This window comes from Panulirus ornatus, chromosome 36, assembly GCF_036320965.1.
Source record: "Panulirus ornatus isolate Po-2019 chromosome 36, ASM3632096v1, whole genome shotgun sequence".
Classification (NCBI taxonomy): Eukaryota; Metazoa; Arthropoda; class Malacostraca; order Decapoda; family Palinuridae; genus Panulirus; species Panulirus ornatus.
The window spans coordinates 14,125,527-14,145,839 of record NC_092259.1 but is presented as its reverse complement, the minus strand read 5'-3'; the positions used below and the strand labels follow the sequence as shown (position 1 = coordinate 14,145,839).

The 20,313-nt window shown below is 39.7% G+C and overlaps 1 protein-coding gene across 1 annotated transcript in view; it reads left to right on the top strand.

The window, feature by feature from the left end:
• Parp1 (Poly-(ADP-ribose) polymerase) overlaps positions 1-20,313 on the top strand; it is a 497,767-nt gene that overhangs the window by 356,761 nt on the left and 120,693 nt on the right. The window contains exons 2-5 of the mRNA XM_071683522.1: positions 2,907-3,033; positions 5,954-6,095; positions 12,520-12,680; positions 15,642-15,847. Of these exons, the coding sequence (XP_071539623.1) occupies positions 2,920-3,033; positions 5,954-6,095; positions 12,520-12,680; positions 15,642-15,847 (623 nt within the window). The 5' untranslated portion in view covers positions 2,907-2,919. The remainder of the gene's footprint in view (positions 1-2,906; positions 3,034-5,953; positions 6,096-12,519; positions 12,681-15,641; positions 15,848-20,313) is intronic.

Here is a 20,313-nt window from a genome sequence, read left to right as displayed (position 1 = left end):
AACTTTGTTTTTATTCAAATTTACTCTCAACATGCTCCCCTCACACACTTCCAGACTCACAAACCAATTTCTGCAGTTTGCGACTCGAATCAGCAACCACATAAGCAAACAATAACTGCCTCACCTGAATATTCCAACTCTTGCCAGGCTGCACACCTTCCCCTCTCAACCAAACCAAACTAACCTCCCTCACCTCCACATCCAAAAACAGATTAAACAGCCACAGTGACATATGCCCTTGCCACAGACCTATCTTCACCAGGAACCACTCACCCTTCTCTCTTCCTTCTTGCACATACGCCTTACTCTCGTGATTAAAACTCGTCGCCGATTTTAAGTAGCTTTCCTTCCACATCAATACATTCCACACTATACATTTCACACCATACATTCGGAAGACCTTTCACGAGGCATCACTATCGACCCTATTGCAAAAAGACTAGATGTTTATTTTTTTTCTTTTTGGCCCAGAAAACTACTGTCACTTTAACATGAAGATGAAATTCACGTCATAAAGTAGTCAGTCAGTCAGTCAGTGTCCAAGAGAGTGAATACCTGCCTCTCTGTGTGAGGAGAAGAGATGACATGTGAGTTGGGTGACCTTATTGACGAATATGTTATATAGATTAATGTTGGATCAATATACACATTGTAAAACTCCAACACAAACCTGTATGATGCAAAGATTATTCCATCATTCTTGTGACTGAGGATACAAGACGCAAGTGTTGTACAGATAACAGTAAATGTGCGTTTCTTATAGAATAATGGCAAAGGTATATTCATGTTTGATAGTATTAATATCAAGCAACGAGAATGTAATATCACTATTTACTTCCGAAGTGAACTCTGCATTGTGTTGCTGTTTATTTATATCCATCATCATGTAGCAATGTATTTCACGTAAGGTACACGGTTACTAGTCGCTTGGGTTTTGTCTGCCTAACGTATTTTGTCCTTTTCTAATTGATTCACTTCACGTTGGTCTTTCATCATACCATTATTCGTTATAACATGAATTTCATTTGACATTATGCTTCGTACATACACTTGATAAATATCGTACTTGCATATTACTCGTCTGAAATGTTAGGTTCATGATGATACTTGCAATACCATTAATATGTAATCTGATGAAACTGATGTTCATTCGTGCCCGGATGATTACGACACTTACATACGGGTGACTATGGAACTTAGGTCTGTGAATATCATCCTCTTTACAAGTCACTGGTGCCACCGGCTTCTTCTTCCATGTTCATCTTTAGTAAATCTACCTAAAAGAAGACAGACAGAATGGGGAATACAGAGGGGAGCTACCAATGTGGTATCCGGATTGAGAAACAAATGCATTGATAGCGACTTGAAATGATTTAGTTAAGAAAAGAAAAGGATTGAGTTGATCAAATACAGCTCTTCCAAAGAATTAAGGACTTGAATGATCCCGGTCTACGAAGCTACTGATAGCCAGGGAAACAAACAGTAGCAGACAAGGTTTTGCTTCCAATAAGGCGAAGCATTTTTTCTCCCGCAGGATATATGGAATTGTTCATCAGTCAGAGTAGTTGGAAGAAGTACTAGATACGTTTTAGATTACTTGATGGATATTCCGCTTCAAGTCCACAGCTGACAGTATTTGAGCCTTCTTTCACGAAAAGTTTACAGGTTTCTCGCTTTGAAAATCTGTCTATCTACTCATACCACACTAATCCTTGACCAGTTCTACTCTACTTTCACAAATAACCTCGTATAACAAGGATCTGTTGCTGCATGAATTATTGGTTTATATAGGGAAAATGATCACCTAGTTTTAGAGCTCGGTTCCATGGTAAAGGACGTTTTGAAAGAAAAAAATAACCTAAAATTAGACAGTGGATAAGAAAACGATCAGGTCTGAAACTTCCGCTTAGCGAAAAGAGAGGGACAGTCAGAGGAAAGTATTTGATATTGGTTAACATTGTATAAAAGAAACATCTCACACACTCCATGAAGAGAAAGAGAGAGGCGACACAGCTATATGGTTTACTTATACAGAAAATCCTAAGATACTTATTTCTTGGCAACATATGAACGTAAACAACAACTTCAGAGGACTTTTATGTACACACAGTTACTGTCCCTTTCATTAGAGGAATGTGACACGCGTCAGTTGATATACATAGTAAACACACTGTTTTTATATATAAACTCCAATAACTTTAAGAATTTTGTATAGTTTATACAGATTGCATTAAATCAAATGTATTCATATGTTTTGATTTATTGTTTTGATAATTTTCAAGTCATAAGCGTATAGATAGACAGACATTTTATTAATCTTATCTGATACAGATTAGGTTTTACAGCTGACAGCCCTGAAGATAAGCTGAAGTATATTATTATAGTCATTGCAATACATTATCATATATTCAGAACAGCTGGCGTGGATTACATTATGACATATATGTAGACACATTATGACAAATGAAAAAAATGAGTATTTGATTTTTTATAGATTTGTCTTGGCATCATTCTTGAATTGAAGATTACTGTAGAATCAGACTTCCATGATCTGTAGATTTGATTTTGTAATTGTTATCAATCTCTATTCAATTTAACCGTTGAATTGTTAGAGCTGATATATTTTCTAGTCTAAAGGAAGATTATTAAGTGACTTTTGCAGATTCTTCCAGGGAAACATGAAATTAATTCTCACTAAAGGATTACAAGGACTATGGATATAAAGTCTAAAATATGGCATATAAAGTGAAATAATCAAGAAATCATGCAAAACATATTAAGATTTATATATATGATAGAAAAGGTAAGTATATATATACATATATATATCATATATATATATATATATTTGCAATCTACATAAATGAATCCCAGTAACAACACTTTTATACGTCCACTACTTGCAGCATCTTGTCAAACATGGCGGATGAATTACCTTACCGTGCTGAGTATGCCAAAAGTGGACGTGCTTCTTGTAGAGGATGTAAAGAAAATATTGGCAAGGATTCGCTGAGACTCGCAGTGATGGTACAGGTGAGAGTCCTATTGTTCTTAATGACTGGTAACATTTAGTTTTTGACGTAGATGGTCTTTAACGTAAGGGCTCTCCTTCCCGCGCTAGGTGCCGATTGTTTGTTATGGTACCGGTTCATTATTGTTTGCTATCCCAAATATTTCATTTTGCCATCCCGTGATTTAATGGTTGTAATACATATTTTGATTTAGGTATGCGTCAGTATGTAGGGAGAAAAATTATATGAGTGTACGTTACCTCTTTAAAGTTTGCTAAAGATGGATATATGTCATGTTGCAACATGTTTCTGCATTATTCCAGTCCTATATCTGGTAATGATTGCCTCACTTTTATTTCATTTAAGACTGGAATAGGAAAATCGTCACATTCGAATCATGACGAAGATGTACATCATGCTTTAGGGTCAAGGTGCTGTTATTTGTATTTGCAGAATACATTCAGATCAAATGTAATTTCAAGATAGAGTGGTATTCTTTCCCATGAACATTCGGTCTGTAAACAGGTAAGTGGACAGGGATTGGAAAGTATGGAAACTACGGTCTTCTTAATGAAATCTAATTGGACTGAGGTAGGGTCGATGAATTATAACTTTGATACTGGAGACCAATCAAGATGACTAATGAAATTTGTTTATACTAGCTTTTTAATGCATTTGTGTGTATTTTTATGATGGTATTTCTCCATTCCGCTGATGCAGTGCCGTTTTGCTGTCTAGTGGTAAGTGCCTCAGAGTTAGTTTTGGTTCCCACCATGAAAGCCTGGTAACTCAGACGTTCATTAGTCACCTAAAGTGTCTTTCATGGATCCCTTTGAAATTCACTTAGATTTCTTTTAAGGAGACCAGATTAGTATTGGTCTTTATGGATTTTTTGGACTTTAGGTCTCAAAAATCCACATGAAAAAGCTTATTAACTGGTAATATAAAAGAATTACATATATTGATCAGGTCCCTTACAGTATTACATGTATATTTTGCCAATTATCACAATGTCTGTCTCTTTAATTCTTGCATTTATTACTGTCCTCAGTCCTCTGGATCCCCCTTTAGTACCTTTTTGTACTTTTCATGGTGTTTAGCAATGACCTTCACCTTCTTTATAATGTCTTCCAGGCATTATATTTGTAGAAGGTTGTTCACTCTCACATTATTTGTAAGTTGCAAGTTATCAGCTGTCTGGTATCCCATGGCACCCTCGATATTATCACTCTTCCTTGGGAATGCCTCAGAATCAAAATCAGTCTTTCATTGCTGTCTCATTAACTTTAATTATCTTATCCGTTTCCATGTTGTTTAAATTTTTTTTTAAATGTAGTAGGACACACTGCCTTGTAGCTTATAGAAACAGACTTATTCAAATTATCTTTTGTTCCTTTTCTTGTTCAGGGAACCTTAATGGCATGGTTTCTTTATTATGACTATCAGTAATGTACCCCCTAAGTGTTTGGGAATGGTGGCTTAATATTTGGACTCCTCAAAATTATTCAGACAGTTAAAAATGTGCCTCCATTAGAGGTTTGTTGATAGAGACTAAGTGTTGTTACTTAGTGTTAATCTGCTCTGTTCCTCTTATTTTCACTTTCCAACATGTTTTATTAAGCCATGATATCATGCCATGTCAACGAGTGTTCTGACATGGTTAATTAGTGTGTGGTTTTTGGTTAATTGAAAAAAGATTGGATGATGGATTTCGTGAACTGTAAAATTGTATGCTAAGAAAAGTGCCATGAAAGGAGAAAGTTGAAAGTAAGCTTGAAAAAACAATGTTATTAGATTCAGCAGTGACAAGAGACAGATTATTTGGAGTGAGTTTGAATGGAGAGGACTTGGAGGGAATGGAGGGTCTTAGATACCTGGGGATAGGGGAGAAAGATTACTTTCCACGTATTCCTTGTGTGTTGTAGCAGGTGATTGAAAGGGATGGGAGTGGGGGGCTGGAAATCCTTCCCTCCTGTTTCTTTTTTCCATAAGAAGGAACAGATAAGGGGGCCAAGTGAGGATTTTTTCCTCTTGACACATGGTCATATGTTCTTCACACTACCTCTCATTTGTGGGATACGATGAATATGTATAGATATGTATATTCATTATTATTATTATACATAATCTCTGTTTCCCGCATCAGCACGGTAGTGCCAGGAAACAGGAATCCTCAGAAAAGCATTCTTTGGGTTATATGTTAATGATAATGACAATGGTCAGTCTCAGATGATATTATTACAGAGGTCCATTGGTTTTGGCAACCATGGTTTTAAGTAGACATATTTGAATTAATGTATACCATTCTGCCAACCAGTGCATCAAATTTTCAGTATCCACAGTTACTTTGGCATTATCAAAATGTTATCCATTCAGTGGGCAAGTGTGGAGTGGCTGTGGGCAGCTTATGGCCCAGCTTGTTAGACCACCATTTCTATGGAGAGACAGGATACAAGCATCATAGCAAGGCTGCTTTGCTAGGACAAGCATTGAGAAAGCCTTTAGCGTGGCACATCAAACTGGATCCTTGTAGGAAAACAGAGGCACAGTATCATTGCTGACATTCTGCCATCATGTTATTACCTTACTCTTTAGTACCTCACTTCATTGTACTTGAATAGCTTATGCCTATTGTTTTTGAAGCATAGCTTGCTTATTTTTTACCTTTAAGTTTCATGATAGAACTTAGGTATGTATCTCAAGGGTAACTGTCCATGTTTCCTCATTTTCCAAAGGCTCTGTACCCTGCCAACCATGGTTTTGCCAACCACAAGATCTTCCACGAATGTAACCCCTGTGGTTGGCGAGGGATCTCTGTATATATCTTTTCATTCCATAAATTTGACTAACATTTTAAGTAGTGTTCAGTTTTTTCATCAGATGTCTCAAAAATATATTTTCTTGTATATCATTGGATAACATAAAGAAACCTTTTTTTACAGTCACCTATGTTTGATGGGAAAGTACCACATTGGTATCATCAAATGTGTTTTTTTGGAAAGCAACGCCCCCGAACTGTTGCAGACATTGCGCATTTTGATTCTCTACGATGGGAAGATCAAGAGAAGATCAAGGCAAAAATTGGTAAGTGCTAGGATTTATTTGGTATCTTATTGGGTTCAGCAAGGTTGAGGGACAAGTTTGTTGGGATGTAGTCTGAATGGAGAAAGAGTGAAGTGCTTTAGATATTTGGGAGTGGACTTGGCAGTGAATGGAACCATGGAAACAGAAGTGGGTCATAGGGTGGGGGAGGGTGTGAAGGTTCTGGTAGCAATGAAGAATGTGTGGAAAGAATATTATCTCAAAGAGCAAAAATGGGTATGTTTGAAGGAATTTTAGCTCCAATAATATTATGTGGTTGTGAGGCATGGGCTTTGGATAGTGTTGTGTGAAGGAGGCTGGATGTGTCAGAAATGAAATGTATGAGGACACTATGTGGTGTGAGGTGGTTTGATTAAGTAATGAAAGGGTAAGAGACATGTGGTAATTAAAAGAGTGTAGTTGAGAGAGCAAAAGAGGATGTGTTGAAATAATTTGGACGCATGGAGAGAACGAGTAAGAAAAGGTTGAGAAAGAGGATATATGTGTCAGAAGTGGAGGGAACAAGGAGAAGTAGGAGACCAAATTGGAGATGGAAGGATGGAGTGAAAAGGATTTTGAGCGATCGGGGCTTGAACATGCAGGAGGGTGAAAGGTGTACATGGAATAGATTGAATTGGAAAGATGTGGTAGATTGGGGTCGTTGAGTTGTCAGTGGACTGAACTATGGCATGTGAAATATCTGGGGTAAACCCTGGAAAAGTCTGTGGGGCCTGCATGTGAATAGATGTGGTTTCTGTGCTTTATTCATGTCAGCTAGAGAGTGGATGTGGCCTTTCTTAAGAAACATATGTATCCCTGGTGCTACCTTGCTGATGCAGGGAGTGGTAATGCTGTTTCCTGATAGGCAGGGTGGCACCAGGAATGGATAAAGGCGACTAAGTATGAATATGTACATGTGTATACATTTATTTTTTTTCATTCATTATTCTTTGTCGCTGTCTCCTGCATTAGTGAGGTTGTGCAAGGAAACAGATAAAGAATGGCCCAACCCACCCACATACACATGTATATACATAAACGCCTACACACGCACATATACATACCTATACATTTCAATGTATACATACACAGACATATGCCACCCTGCCACGCATGAAATGGCACCCCCTCTCCCCCGTGCATATACAAGGTAGCTCTAGGAAAAGACAACAAAGGCCACATTCATTCACTCTCATTCTCTAGCTGTCATGTGTCATGCACCGAAACCATAGCTCTCTTTTCACATTCAGGCCCCATAAACCTTTCCTTGGTTTACTCCAGACGCTTCACATGCCCTGGTTCAATCCATTGACAGCACGTTGACCCTGATGTACCACATTGTTCCAATTCACTATTCCTTGCATGCCTTTCATCCTCCTGTATGTTCAGTCCCCGATCACTTAAAATCTTTTTCACTCCATCCTTCCACCTCCAATTTGGTCTCCCACTTCCCCTCTTTCCGTCCACCTCTGACACATATATCCTCTTTGTCAATCTTTCCTTATTCATTCTCTCAATGCGATGCTTATGATGGTAGATGTCAGATGAATCAAGAGCACATGGGAGAAGTGTGTGGCTGCCTCATTAACATGGAGCTTCAGAAGGAGGTGGATGTGGCCTTTATCTCAGCTCCTGGAGTGTGTGGTGGTTGCCAATTTGCAATAGGGAAGCAGTGGTCTTCTGGATTGTGTGGTGACTGCTGGGAAGTGCTTGGGTTGCAGGGAGCTCCTGAAGAAGCACTGAGGTTGCAGGAGTGCTGCTGGTGTGGCTGTAGGTCCCTTGTTACTGCTGCTGCTTGTGATGGGCGGAAGCGATGTCCCATACGATTCCTGCTGAAGGTGGACATCAGAGATGAGGCTCCACGGAAAGATAAAATGTCAGGAGTCATGTTTGGACATTAATGACTGAGACGCCGTAAGAGGGGCTGAGTCTGGAGTTACATTGGCAAGATTTCAGGACCCGGAGTAGTATACTTGTCTAGTGGTGAGTCAACTGCCTGACTGGTTTGCTCTTGTGATATCTGGGTTTTTAAGAGGTGATGAGGTTAGGTTTGTGAGGGGTAGCTGTGGCACTTTTTATGGAAAGGGTCAGGTCATTTATAACTTACAATTGCAGCTTTTGATCTCCTACAGCCAACATTGAGTGTGGGTGTCAGGGGCTAATACTACAAGTGCAGATGTGTAGGATGGGCCACCACACACATTTTCTGAGTTTTATTGGTCAGGTGAGGTCACAGGCTGTCACCTGCTACCCAGTCAAGGTGATATAAGTAAGTTGACTGTGGAGTGAGTTTGTTGTGACAGTTACTTATGAGTAGGATTTTTTTTTTTTTTCTGTCTCCCGCGTTTGCGAGGTAGCGCAAGGAAACAGACAAAAGAAATGGCCCAACCCACCCCCATACACATTTATATACATACACGTCCACACACGCAAATATACATACCTACACAGCTTTCCATGGTTTACCCCAGACGCTTCACATGCCCTGATTCAATCCACTGACAGCACGTCAACCCTGGTATACCACATCGATCCAATTCACTCTATTCCTTGCCCTCCTTTCACCCTCCTGCATGTTCAGGCCCCGAGCACACAAAATCTTTTTCACTCCATCTTTCCACCTCCAATTTGGTCTCCCACTTCTCCTCGTTCCCTCCACCTCCGACACACATATCCTCTTGGTCAATCTTTCCTCACTCATTCTCTCCATGTGCCCAAACCATTTCAAAACACCCTCTTCTGCTCTCTCAACCACGTTCTTTTTATTTCCACACATCTCTCTTACCCTTACGTTACTTACTCGATCAAACCACCTCACACCACACATTGATATGGGTAAAACTGAAAGTTGATGGAGAGAGATGGGTGATTATTGGTGCATATGCACCTGGGCATGAAAAGAAAGATCATGAGAGGCAAGTGTTTTGGGAGCAGCTAAATGAGTGTGTTAGTGGTTTTGATGCACGAGACCGGGTTATAGTGATGGGTGATTTGAATGCAAAGGTGAGTAATGTGGCAGTTGAGGGAATGATTGGTATACATGGGGTGTTCAGTGTTGTAAATGGAAATGGTGAAGAGCTTGTAGATTTATGTGCTGAAAAAGGACTGGTGATTGGGAATACCTGGTTTAAAAAGAGAGATATACATAAGTATATGTATGTAAGTAGGAGGGATGGCCAGAGAGCGTTATTGGATTACGTGTTAATTGATAGGCTCGCGGAAGAGAGACTTTTGGATGTTTATATGCTGAGAGGTGCAACTGGAGGGATGTCTGATCATTATCTTGTGGAGGCAAAGATGAAGATTTGTAGAGGTTTTCAGAAAAGAAGAGAGAATGTTAGGATGAAGAGAGTGGTGAGAGTCAGTGAGCTTGGGAAGGAGACTTGTGTGAGGAAGTACCAGGAGAGACTGAGTACAGAATGGAAATAGGTGAGAACAAAGGAGGTAAGGGGAGTGGGGGAGGAATAGGATGTATTTAGGGAAGCAGTGATGGCTTGCACAAAAGATGCTTGTGGCATGAGAAGCATGGGAGGTGGGCAGATTAGAAAGGGTAGTGAGTGGTGGGATGAAGAAGTAAGATTATTAGTGAGAGAGAAGAGAGAGGCATTTGGATGATTTTTGCAGGGAAATAATGCAAATGAGTGGGAGATGTATAAAAGAAAGAGGCAGGAGATCAAGAGAAACCCATCAGAAGAATCAAACTTTTCATAAAGCATTTCGCCTTGTTTGTAATTCAGTTTATCAAGGACTCTGCATTAGCACTGCTGTTATGGCTAAATCATGTCACAGGTACTTGTAGGTAAGAATGTACTATCAGTACCCGCTTCTTGTGTAATGAACTTTCACTTCATATACAAACCTAACTTCCTTCCATGATAGCTTGCTCTCTATTGAATTTACCCATTTTTCTCTTATTATGGGTGTGTAACATCCTTTGTAATTCTTTTATTTATGGTTTAATATCCTTCATTTTTTGTTGTCTATTCATCACTGATATCACTGTAACTTAACTTTTGTTCCTGATTGTTCCTGAGTAGTAAGTGTTATTTCCTTATTTCTTGTGTAAAATGTAGAGAAAAAGGCTATTATTCCCTTCATACTTTGCTTTTGTGACCAGGACAGTGATATTTTGAAATTTACCTATTTCCAGTTGGACTGTGGGTGAATTTGCACATTTTTGTTCACATAAAGTCAGAAAAACAATATATGAATCAAAATTAACATGCATTTATGGTAATATCAAATGAAAGTGATCACAAAAGATTTAGAAGAGAGTAGTTTTTTAAATGTACCGATTGCACTGTAAATCACTTTCACAAGTCAGACCCCAAATATAATCTCCCATCATGTTCTTGTCATATGTTCCTTGGATGCAGCGTTCATAGTCCAGTATATCCTGGTGGAAGAGCTCACCTTGCTCCTTCAAATATGCTCCCATGTTCTTGAATTTATCAAGATGAGCATCAAGGATATGGACTTTGAGGGACATCTGGCAGCTCATTTCGCCATAGTTCTTCACCATAGTCTCAACCAGCTCCACAGGTTTTTGGCCTTGTGATTGCCCAGGAAGCCCCGAACCACTGCGACAAAGCTTTACCAACCTGCCTTCTTCCCAGTGAGCTTCTTGGGGGAATTCCTTGCACTTCAGGATCTTTTTCATCTGTGGTCCAACAAAGACACCGGCTTTGACTTTTGCCTCAGACAGCTTAGGGAAGAAGTCTTGAAGGTACTTGAATCCTACAGACTCCTTATCGAAAGCTGTGACAAATTGTTTCATGAGGACCATCTGGGGGCCATGAATGGTTCCCGCTTGATGTTGTTCATTCCCACAAACAATTTGGTCTGCTGTGGTCAATCCCACCTATGGTAGTGCACGATGGTGTCCCTGCTGTCCCAAAGACAAAGGTAGCAGGGAAACTTAGTAAAACTGCCTTGGAGACCCATCTCAGGAATGCCACCATTTTGAAGTCTCTGATGACCTCCCAGCTGTACTCATCATACTTCAAGGCATCTAGCAAGGTCTTAACACTTTTGTGTTATTTGAGGTGAAGTGAGTGAGCCAGGGAAGAGACAGGTACTTGTTCACGTTGTGGAACAGCATGGCTTTGAGGCTTCTGAATTACCTGTCAACAAAGAGGTGCTACTTGTTTGGATTACAGGAGATTCTGATTGCTTCAAACAGACTGTTTATGTTGTGGCAGAAACAGAGCCCAGCTTGACGAGTGAAGAAGACGGAAAATGCCAGGTAATGCTTCTTATCTGCAATGTGTATACTTTTATCCAACAAGTGCCACTGCTTGAATCTAGACATCAAAAGCTCGGCTTTGGACTTTGTAAGACCAAGATTTCTGATCAAGTCGATGATGTCTTTTTGATTAGAGTGGTGTGGATTTTTCTCCACAGCTCCAACTCTGAAATTGTAATGTGGATCTACAACATCTTCCTCCCCCTTTGAATACCATTTATATTACTGGAAACTTATAGAAAGTTCTAGATTAGTTGCTTAGCATTTAATCTATCTGGAATGTTCTTAAAAACAGGTTATTTATTTTATTCTTTATTATACTTTGTCCCTGTCTCCCGTGTTAGCAAGGTAGCGCAAGGAGACAGACGAAAGAATTGCCCAACCCACCCACATACACTTTTGTATATATATAAACGTCCTCATGCCCACATATACATACCTATACATTTCCGCATATACATATATATATATATATATATATATACATATACAGACATATACATATTTACACATGTACATAGTTCATACTTGCTGCCTTTATTCATATCCATCGCCACCCCGCCACACATGAAATGACAATCCTCTCCCCTGCAAAGTAGTGCTAGGAAAAGACAACAAAGGCCACAACAACAAAGGTAAATTTCAAAATATCTCTGTCCTTATCACAAAAGCATAGTTTCAAGGGAGTAATAGCCATTTTGTATTCCTTTTAGACATAATCAATTAAAAAATAGCACATATTACCCAGGAACAAAAAAGAGTAAAATTTTGTTACACTGTAGTTATGAGATTTTACTTAAAAAACTTAATTTTTCCCCATTAACTTCTTTAAACATTCATTCCATTGTGTTTTTCCTTTCTTGCCATGGACTCTACATGCCACACCACATACTTCCATGGCAGTCTCTTTTTTTTGCAGCCTTGAATTGTTTGCACTCTTGAACTGTCATATTTTCTTGTCAAAACCAGTATCTCTCACTGATATTAGTTTCCTTTCACCCATTAGTAATGAGGTCTATATTTTGCCAAACAGTTCCAGAAACTCTTCAGCTCCATTTGAAGTGGTAGAATAATTTAATGCTGACTTGAAATTTTTAGTTGTATTATGAAAAGAAAGATATCTGTTGGACCATTCCCCTTTTTCATTGTCGTTTGTAGAACTAATTAATGTAAATTTTGCAGAGAATGCTGGTAGTGGTGTTGCCAGTGCCTCGAGCAGTAGTGGGAAAGAAAGCAAGAAAGCAAAGAAGGCAGCAGTCAATGCTGGTATGAAAGATTTTGTTGTAGAATATGCCAAAAGTGGACGAGCTATGTGCAGAGGATGTGAGGAAAAGATTAAAAAGGTACAGTTGCTTTCACGTATCTGCTTGAACAATGAAGAAATCAAAAGATTTGGGGGAAACAGTAGGTTGATGGCTCATGGGAGAAAGACTTTTTTGACTGAATAGGCATTTATTTTATGACTGAAAAGGCATTTATTGAGCAGATGTCACTGGTGTGTTGCAACCAAACTGATACTTTATGTGCATCATTCCCTGGAAAGGGGAGACTTCATATGTTACTGACTTGTCAGATATTTTTAGAAGCAGTGAGAGAAAGATTGTTGACTGGTTAGGTATGTTATATAATCGGCAAATGGGTTTTATTCTTTTTTCATTATACTTGATCGCCGTTTCCTGCTTTAGCGAGATAGCGCCTAGAAAAAGATGAAGAATGGCCCATGCATTCATACATAAATGCCCATACACACACATATACATATCAACATGTACACATGTAAAGACATATACATATTTTTTTTTTTTTTATTATACTTTGTCGCTGTCTCCCGCGCTTGCGAGGTAGCGAATATATACATATATACACATATACATATTCATACTTGCTTGCCTTCATCCATTCTTGGTGCTACCCCCCACAGAGAACAGCATCGCTACCCTCTGCTTCAAAGAGGTTGCGCTTGGAAAACAGACAAAAAAGGCCACATTCATTCACACTGAGTCTCTAACTGTCATGTGTAATGCACCGAAACCACAGCTCCCTATCCACATCCTGGCCCTAAAGACCCTTCCATGGTTTACCAGTACTACCCGTCTTAGTATGGCTGTGTAGTGAGTCAACACTTCAGTGAGTGTCAAATTGCACTCCTCTGGCCCAGGTAGCTGTCTTTTCTTTCTGCCTCTCCTGCATGTGGACTACTGACATTCTATCCATTAACACAAGCTCTCCTTCTCACACGTAGCACTTGACAACACTTTACTCGCATAACTCCATTATTGTAACTAGATTTTCATGTGGTGAGCACTATGCTTTAGTCCTGCCTTTTAGCAGAATTGTAGGAGCAATAGATAGAAGGTAGGAAGGTTTAGGCAGGTGCATTAGGTAGAAGTGGTCGCTGGTGGGATGTTTTATCATTATCTTGTGAAGGTGAAGATTTGTATAGTTTTGAAAAAAAAGGAGATAAATGTTGGGGAGAAGAGAGTGATGAGAGAAAGTGAGCTTGGAAAGGAGACATGTGTGATGAAATACCAGGAGAGATTGAGTGCACAATGGCAAAAGTTGAAAGCAAATGAAGTGAAGGGAGTGGATAAGGAGTGGCAGGTATTTAGGGAAGCGGTGATGACATTTGCAAGAGGTGCATGTGAAATGTGAAAGGTGGAAGATGAGCAGATTAGAAATGGTAGTGAGTGATGGGATGAAGAAGTAAAGTTGAAGATGAGTAGATTAGAAAGGATAGTGAGTGATGGGATGAAGAAGTAAAGTTGCTCATGAGAGAGAAAATACTTTTAGTGGTACTTACAAGGACAGAATGCAAATGATTGAGAGATATAAAAGAGAAAGTGGCAGGGGGTTAAGAGGAAGGTGCAGGGTTTAAAAAAAGGCAAATGAGAGTTGGTGTGAGAGAGTATCATGATACTTCAGGTTGAATAAAAGGATATTTTGGAAGGTGAATAATGTGCAAAAATGCAAGAGAACAAATGGGAACATTAATGCAGAGGGCAAAAGGGGGAAGTGATAACAGGTAGTGATGGAGTGAGTACTTTAAAGGATTTTTAAACGTGTTTGATGATAGAGTGGCAGATGTTTGGGTGGTATGTGAAGTGAAAGTCATGGAGAGTGGTGAAAAGAGGTGATGAAAGCCGTATGGAAGAAGAAATGTGGCAAAGTGGTGGGAACAGATGGTATTGCATTTGAGTTGATTAAGAATAGGGGTGACTTTGTTGTTGATTGGTTGGTAAGGATATTCACTGTATGGATAGATCATGGTGAAGTACTTGAGGATTGGTGGAATGCATATATAGTGCCATTGTATGAAGGCAAATAACTCATTTCCACAGCCTGGATTCTTGACCTCTTTCCCTTATTCCACATCCATTTGGCTGCATAGGTCAGGGTTGAGAGGACTGTGCTGTCCCTTAATCCTTTCCTCACTTCCTACTTACACCTCTAGCCTTCATTATTCTGTTAGGGGACCCGATGACTCTTCTGCCCTGTACTGCTCTCACCCTTATCTCTCCTTTCATATCATCACACTTAACCAAGACAGCTCCCTAATACTTAAATTCCCTCTCTTCTTCCTGTCCTTTTCCCCCATATCCACAGCACAATATAGTGCACTTTCTTCTTTTACTCTATATGGTTTTACAAAATCTATACTTTCACTCCATTTCTTTGCAAACACCATTACTTTACTTTTACTTGCAATTACTTTCAATCTCTTCATACACACATCATAAAACACATTTTGAAATTTGCCAGGTCATAGTTATTGGGAAAGACATGAGAAGGTAGAGAGTTACATAGCTTTGATATGTATGGAAAGAAGCGGGTATTAAAACGGCCCACGCTTGAGTTGGTGTTGGCCACACAATTATCATGTGATGCAACAGCTTGCCAAATATTGCATGGTCTATCCAGTGGTGTGGGCACACAAACAATTAGCTCTCAGTTTACATATTAATAAAAATGTAGGAGAAAATAAGTGAAATAAATGCAAGTCTTACCAGGTATTAACAATCGTTTAGTGTTCCTGCCTGAATGCCCACATGAATTTGAGAGTTATGTTAGTATTCTTTACATGATGGAAATAATTTAGGTGAGTGCAAATTAGGAAGATTGAATAGAATAAAATGTGAAAAATATCACATCAGTGTATCCAGAATTACATAGAGAAATGGTTAGCTTGGTCTGAGAAGTGTCAAATGAAATTCATTATGGTGATATTTTCCAAAGAAAAGTAATGTGATACAGGTTTCCATTATTTTTTGAGAGTGAGTGTCCTCTCAAATTGATTTTTTTCCCAGGATGAAGTACGGATAAGTAAGAAAGATTATGATAGTGAGCGAAGCCGAATGTATGGACCTGTAGATCTATGGCATCACATAGATTGCTTTGTGAAAAAGCGTACTGAATTGGAATTTTTTGAGAGTGGTGATATGCTTCCTGGGTACAACACTCTCTCTGCTGATGATAAGAAATTGCTAAAGGGAAAGTTGAAGAAATCTGAAGTGTAAGTAATCATGATTGCCATTTTTGCTTTCACATTTGTATTCTTAGACTAGAAATAAGAGTGTTTTTTTCTGTATGTTATTCATGTGTGCAGTGAGCAGACAAAATTTATCTAGCTTTGTTGATGCCACATTAAGATTTTAATCTCATCACTGAGATCTGAGAATTTTAAAGAAACAGAATATTTATTTATTTATTTTTGCTTTGTCGCTGTCTCCCGCATTAGCGAAGTAGGGCAAGGAAACAGACGAAAGAATGGCCCAATCCACCCACATACACATGTATATACAAACACGTCCACACATGCAAATATACATACCTGTACAACTCAACGCATACATATATATACACACACAGACATATACATATATACACATGTACATAATTCATACTGTCTGCCTTTATTCATTCCCATTGCCACCCCGCCACACATGAGATAACAACCCCCTACCCCCTCATGTGTGCGAGGTAGCGCTAGGAAACGACGACAAAATCCACATTCGTTTACACTCAGTCTTTAGCTGTCATGCAATAATGCACCGAAAGCACAGCTCCCTTTCCACATCCAGGCTCCACACAACTTTCCATGGTTTGCCTCAGAAGCTTCACATTCCCTTGTTCAATCCATTGACAGCACGTCCACCCCGGTATACCACATCGTTCCAATTCACTCTATTCTTTGCACGCCTTTTACCCTCCTGCATGTCCAGGCCCTGATCACTCAAAATCTTTTTCACTCCATCTTTCCACGTCCAATTTGGTCTCCCACTTCTCGTTCCCTCCACCTCTGACACATATATCCTCTTGGTCAATCTTTCCTCTCTCATTCTCTCCATGTGACCAAATCATTTCAAAACACCCTTTTCTGCTCTCTCATTACCACACATCTCTCTTACCCTATTATTACTTACTCGATCAAACCACCTCACACCACATAATGTCCTCAAACATCTCATTTCCAACACATCCACCCTCCTCCGCACAACTCTATCTATAGCCCACACCTCACAACCATATAACGTTGTTGGAACCACTATTCCTTCAAACGTACCCATTTTTGCTCTCCGAGATAATGTTCTCGACTTCCACACATTCTTCAAGGCTCCCAGAATTTTCGCCCCCCCCCCTCCCCTACCCTATGATTCATTTCCACTTCCATGGTTCCATCCGCTGCCAAATCCACTCCCAGGTATCTAAAACACTTCACTTCCTCCAGTTTTTCTCCATTCAAACTTACCATCCAATTGACTTGTCCCTCAACCCTACTGTACCTAATATCCATGCTCTTATTCACATTAACTCTCAGCTTTCTTCTTTCACACACTTTACCAAACTTAGTCACCAGCATCTGCAGTTTCTCACACGAATCAGCCACCAGCGCTGTATCATCAGCGAACAACAACTGACTCACTTCCCAAGCTCTTTCATTCACCACAGACTGCATACTTGCCCCTCTTTCCAAAACTCTTGCATTCACCTCCCTAACAACCCCATCCATAAACAAATTAAACAACCATGGAGATATCACACACCCCTGCCACAAACCTACATTCACTGAGAACCAATCACTTTCTCCTCTTCCTACACATACACATGCCTTACATCCTCGATAAAAACTTTTCACTGCTTCTAACAACTTGCCTCCCACACCATATATTAATACCTTCCACAGAGCATCTCTATGAACTCTATCATATGCCTTCTCCAGATCCATAAATGCTACATACAAATCCATTTGCTTTTCTAAGTATTTCACACATACATTCTTCAAAGCAAACACCTGATCCACACATCCTCTACCACTTCTGAAACCACACTGCTTTTCCCCAATCTGATGCTCTGTACATGCCTTCACCCTCTCAATATAATTCACCCTCCCATATAATATACCAGGAATACTCAACAAACTTATACCTCTGTAATTTGAGCACTCACTTTTATCCCCTTTGCCTTTATACAATGGCACTACCTTACCAGCCAGTCAACAATACAATCACCCCCTTTATTAATAAATTCCACTGTAATACCATCCAAACCCACTGCCTTGCCGGCTTTCATCTTCCACAAAGCTTTTACTACCTCTTCTCTGTTTACCAAATCATTCTCCCTAACCCTCTCACTTTGCACACCACCTCAACCAAAACACCCTATATCTGCCACTCTATCATCAAACACATTCAACAAACCTTCAAAATACTCACTCCGTCTCCTTCTCACATCACCACTACTTGTTATCGCCTCCCCATTAGCCCCCTTCACTGAAGTTCCCATTTGCTCCCTTGTCTTACGCACTTTATTTACCTCCTTCCAAAACATCTTTTTATTCTCCTTAAAATTTGATGATACTCTCTTACCCTAACTCTCATTTGGTCTCTTTTTCACCTCTTGTACCTTTCTCTTGACCTCCTGCCTCTTTCTTTATACATCTTTTATACAACAGAATGTATTGGGACCAATTAGTATTAAGGTTTTGGGATTTTATGGAATGTAGAAATGGGCCCACAGATTTTTATTTAAGTATGTTGTAATAGTAAAGGTGTTTGTAATTGGAGATACTGATATAGTGTAGAATTACAAAGTTATAGCAGAAATTGTTTGAGATATTTTGTCAGAAGGCCTTCCTCTAATAAGAGAAGACTATAGAAAAATATTAAGATATCTCCATTTTCCCTGAGGCATGGAGAGAAATAATTCTACCTTTGGATTTCTTCCTAGATGTAGAAAGCGACTAAAGGGATGGAAGGGGGGGCTGGAAACCCCCCCCCCCCTCCCTCTCATTGAATTTCAGTTTCTAAAAGATGGAACATAAGAAGCCAGGAGATGAGTGCTCATCCTCCTCAAAGGCTCAGGCTGGGATGTCTAAATGTGTGTGGATGTAACCAAGATGAGAAGAGGGGAGAGATAGCTAGCATGTTTGAGGAAAGAAACCTGGATATTCTAGCTTTGAGCAGAACAAAGCTCAAGGGTATAAGGGAAGAGTGGTTTGGAAATTTCTTACAAGTACAAAGTCGAGTTGGTGAGAGGACAAGATAAGAAATGAGTAGCACTACTCCTAAAGCAGTTGTGGGAGTGTATGATGTAGTGTTAGGAAGTAAATTCTAGAGTTATGTGGGTAGATCTGAAAGGGGATGGCAAGAGATGATGGGTGATTATTAGCTTGTATGCACCTTAGCATGAGGAGAAGGATTATGAGATAATCTCTCCCTGTCATCCACAGATAGGTCTTTCTGGTCTTTAGCTAAGGGCATCTCGAACAACTTCTGTCGCTCTACCTTCCCTTCACTTTATCGTTCTGACGGTACTATAGCAGTCTTTCCCTTTGACTGTGCAACTCTCTTTGGTTCCTGTTTCATTTCTAACTCCCTCTTGGATGATTCTTAACATTCCTTCACCCCCTGTTGCTCCTCTTACTAACCCTATGCCTCTTCCTGTAATCTCTTTTTGGACTGTCTGAAAAGCGCTGCTTTCCCTGGAAACAAGCAAGGCTTACATAAGGTCTTGATGGCATCTATCCCCATGTACTGAAAGAGTTTACCTCGGAACCTGCACCTGTGCTTGCTTGTCTGTTCTGTTCCTGCCTAAGAACCAAAACATCCTTCCCCATGTACTGAAAGAGTGTGTCTCTAAACTTGCACCTGTGCTTGTTCATCTGTTCCCTTTCTGCCTAAAAACCAAAACTTTTCCTTCTGTTTGGAAATATACATTGATACATCCCATCCCTATCAAGGGTGACCATTCTGACCCCTCTAGTTATTGTCCTATTGCTTTGACATGTACCATTTCCAAAGTCTTTGAATCCATCCTCAACTCTCATATCCTTGAACACCTCAAAAATCACAGCCTTCTCTCTGGTCACCAAAATGGCTTCCATAAGGTTAGATCCACTGGTGATATTCTTTCCTATCTTGCTGATGTCTGGTCATCATCCCTGAAGGATTTGGGGGAGTCAAGTGTAGTTACTTTTGTGATATCTAAGGCTTTTGATAAGGTTTGGCATTGGGATCTCCCCTCTAAGCTCCCCTCCTTTGGCTTTCCTCCCTCACTTTGATCCTTCATATCTAGCTTCCTCTCTGGCCGGTCTATCTCTGTGGTTGTTGATGGATCAGCCTCCCCCTTTCCTCCATCATCAGTAGTGTCCCTCAAGTTTCTTTCCTGTCCCCTACACTTTTTCTCCTTTTTTTCAACAATTTTCATTCCACAAAAATTCCAGTGCACTCATACACTGATGACTCAACACTGCATTCATCCACATCCTTCAATTCTGATCTTTCCTCTTATTCACCCTGCATCTTGTGTTGACACAGCTTCTTCGATAAACTCAGACTTGGACAGGATATCTTAGTGGGGTAGACAGAATCTAGTTAACTTTGATTCCTCCAAGACCTAATTTCTACCCAGCAGACACATGTTTTACACATCCTCAACCACTTCTGAAACTACTGTGCTCCACATGTATTTGAAAATGTT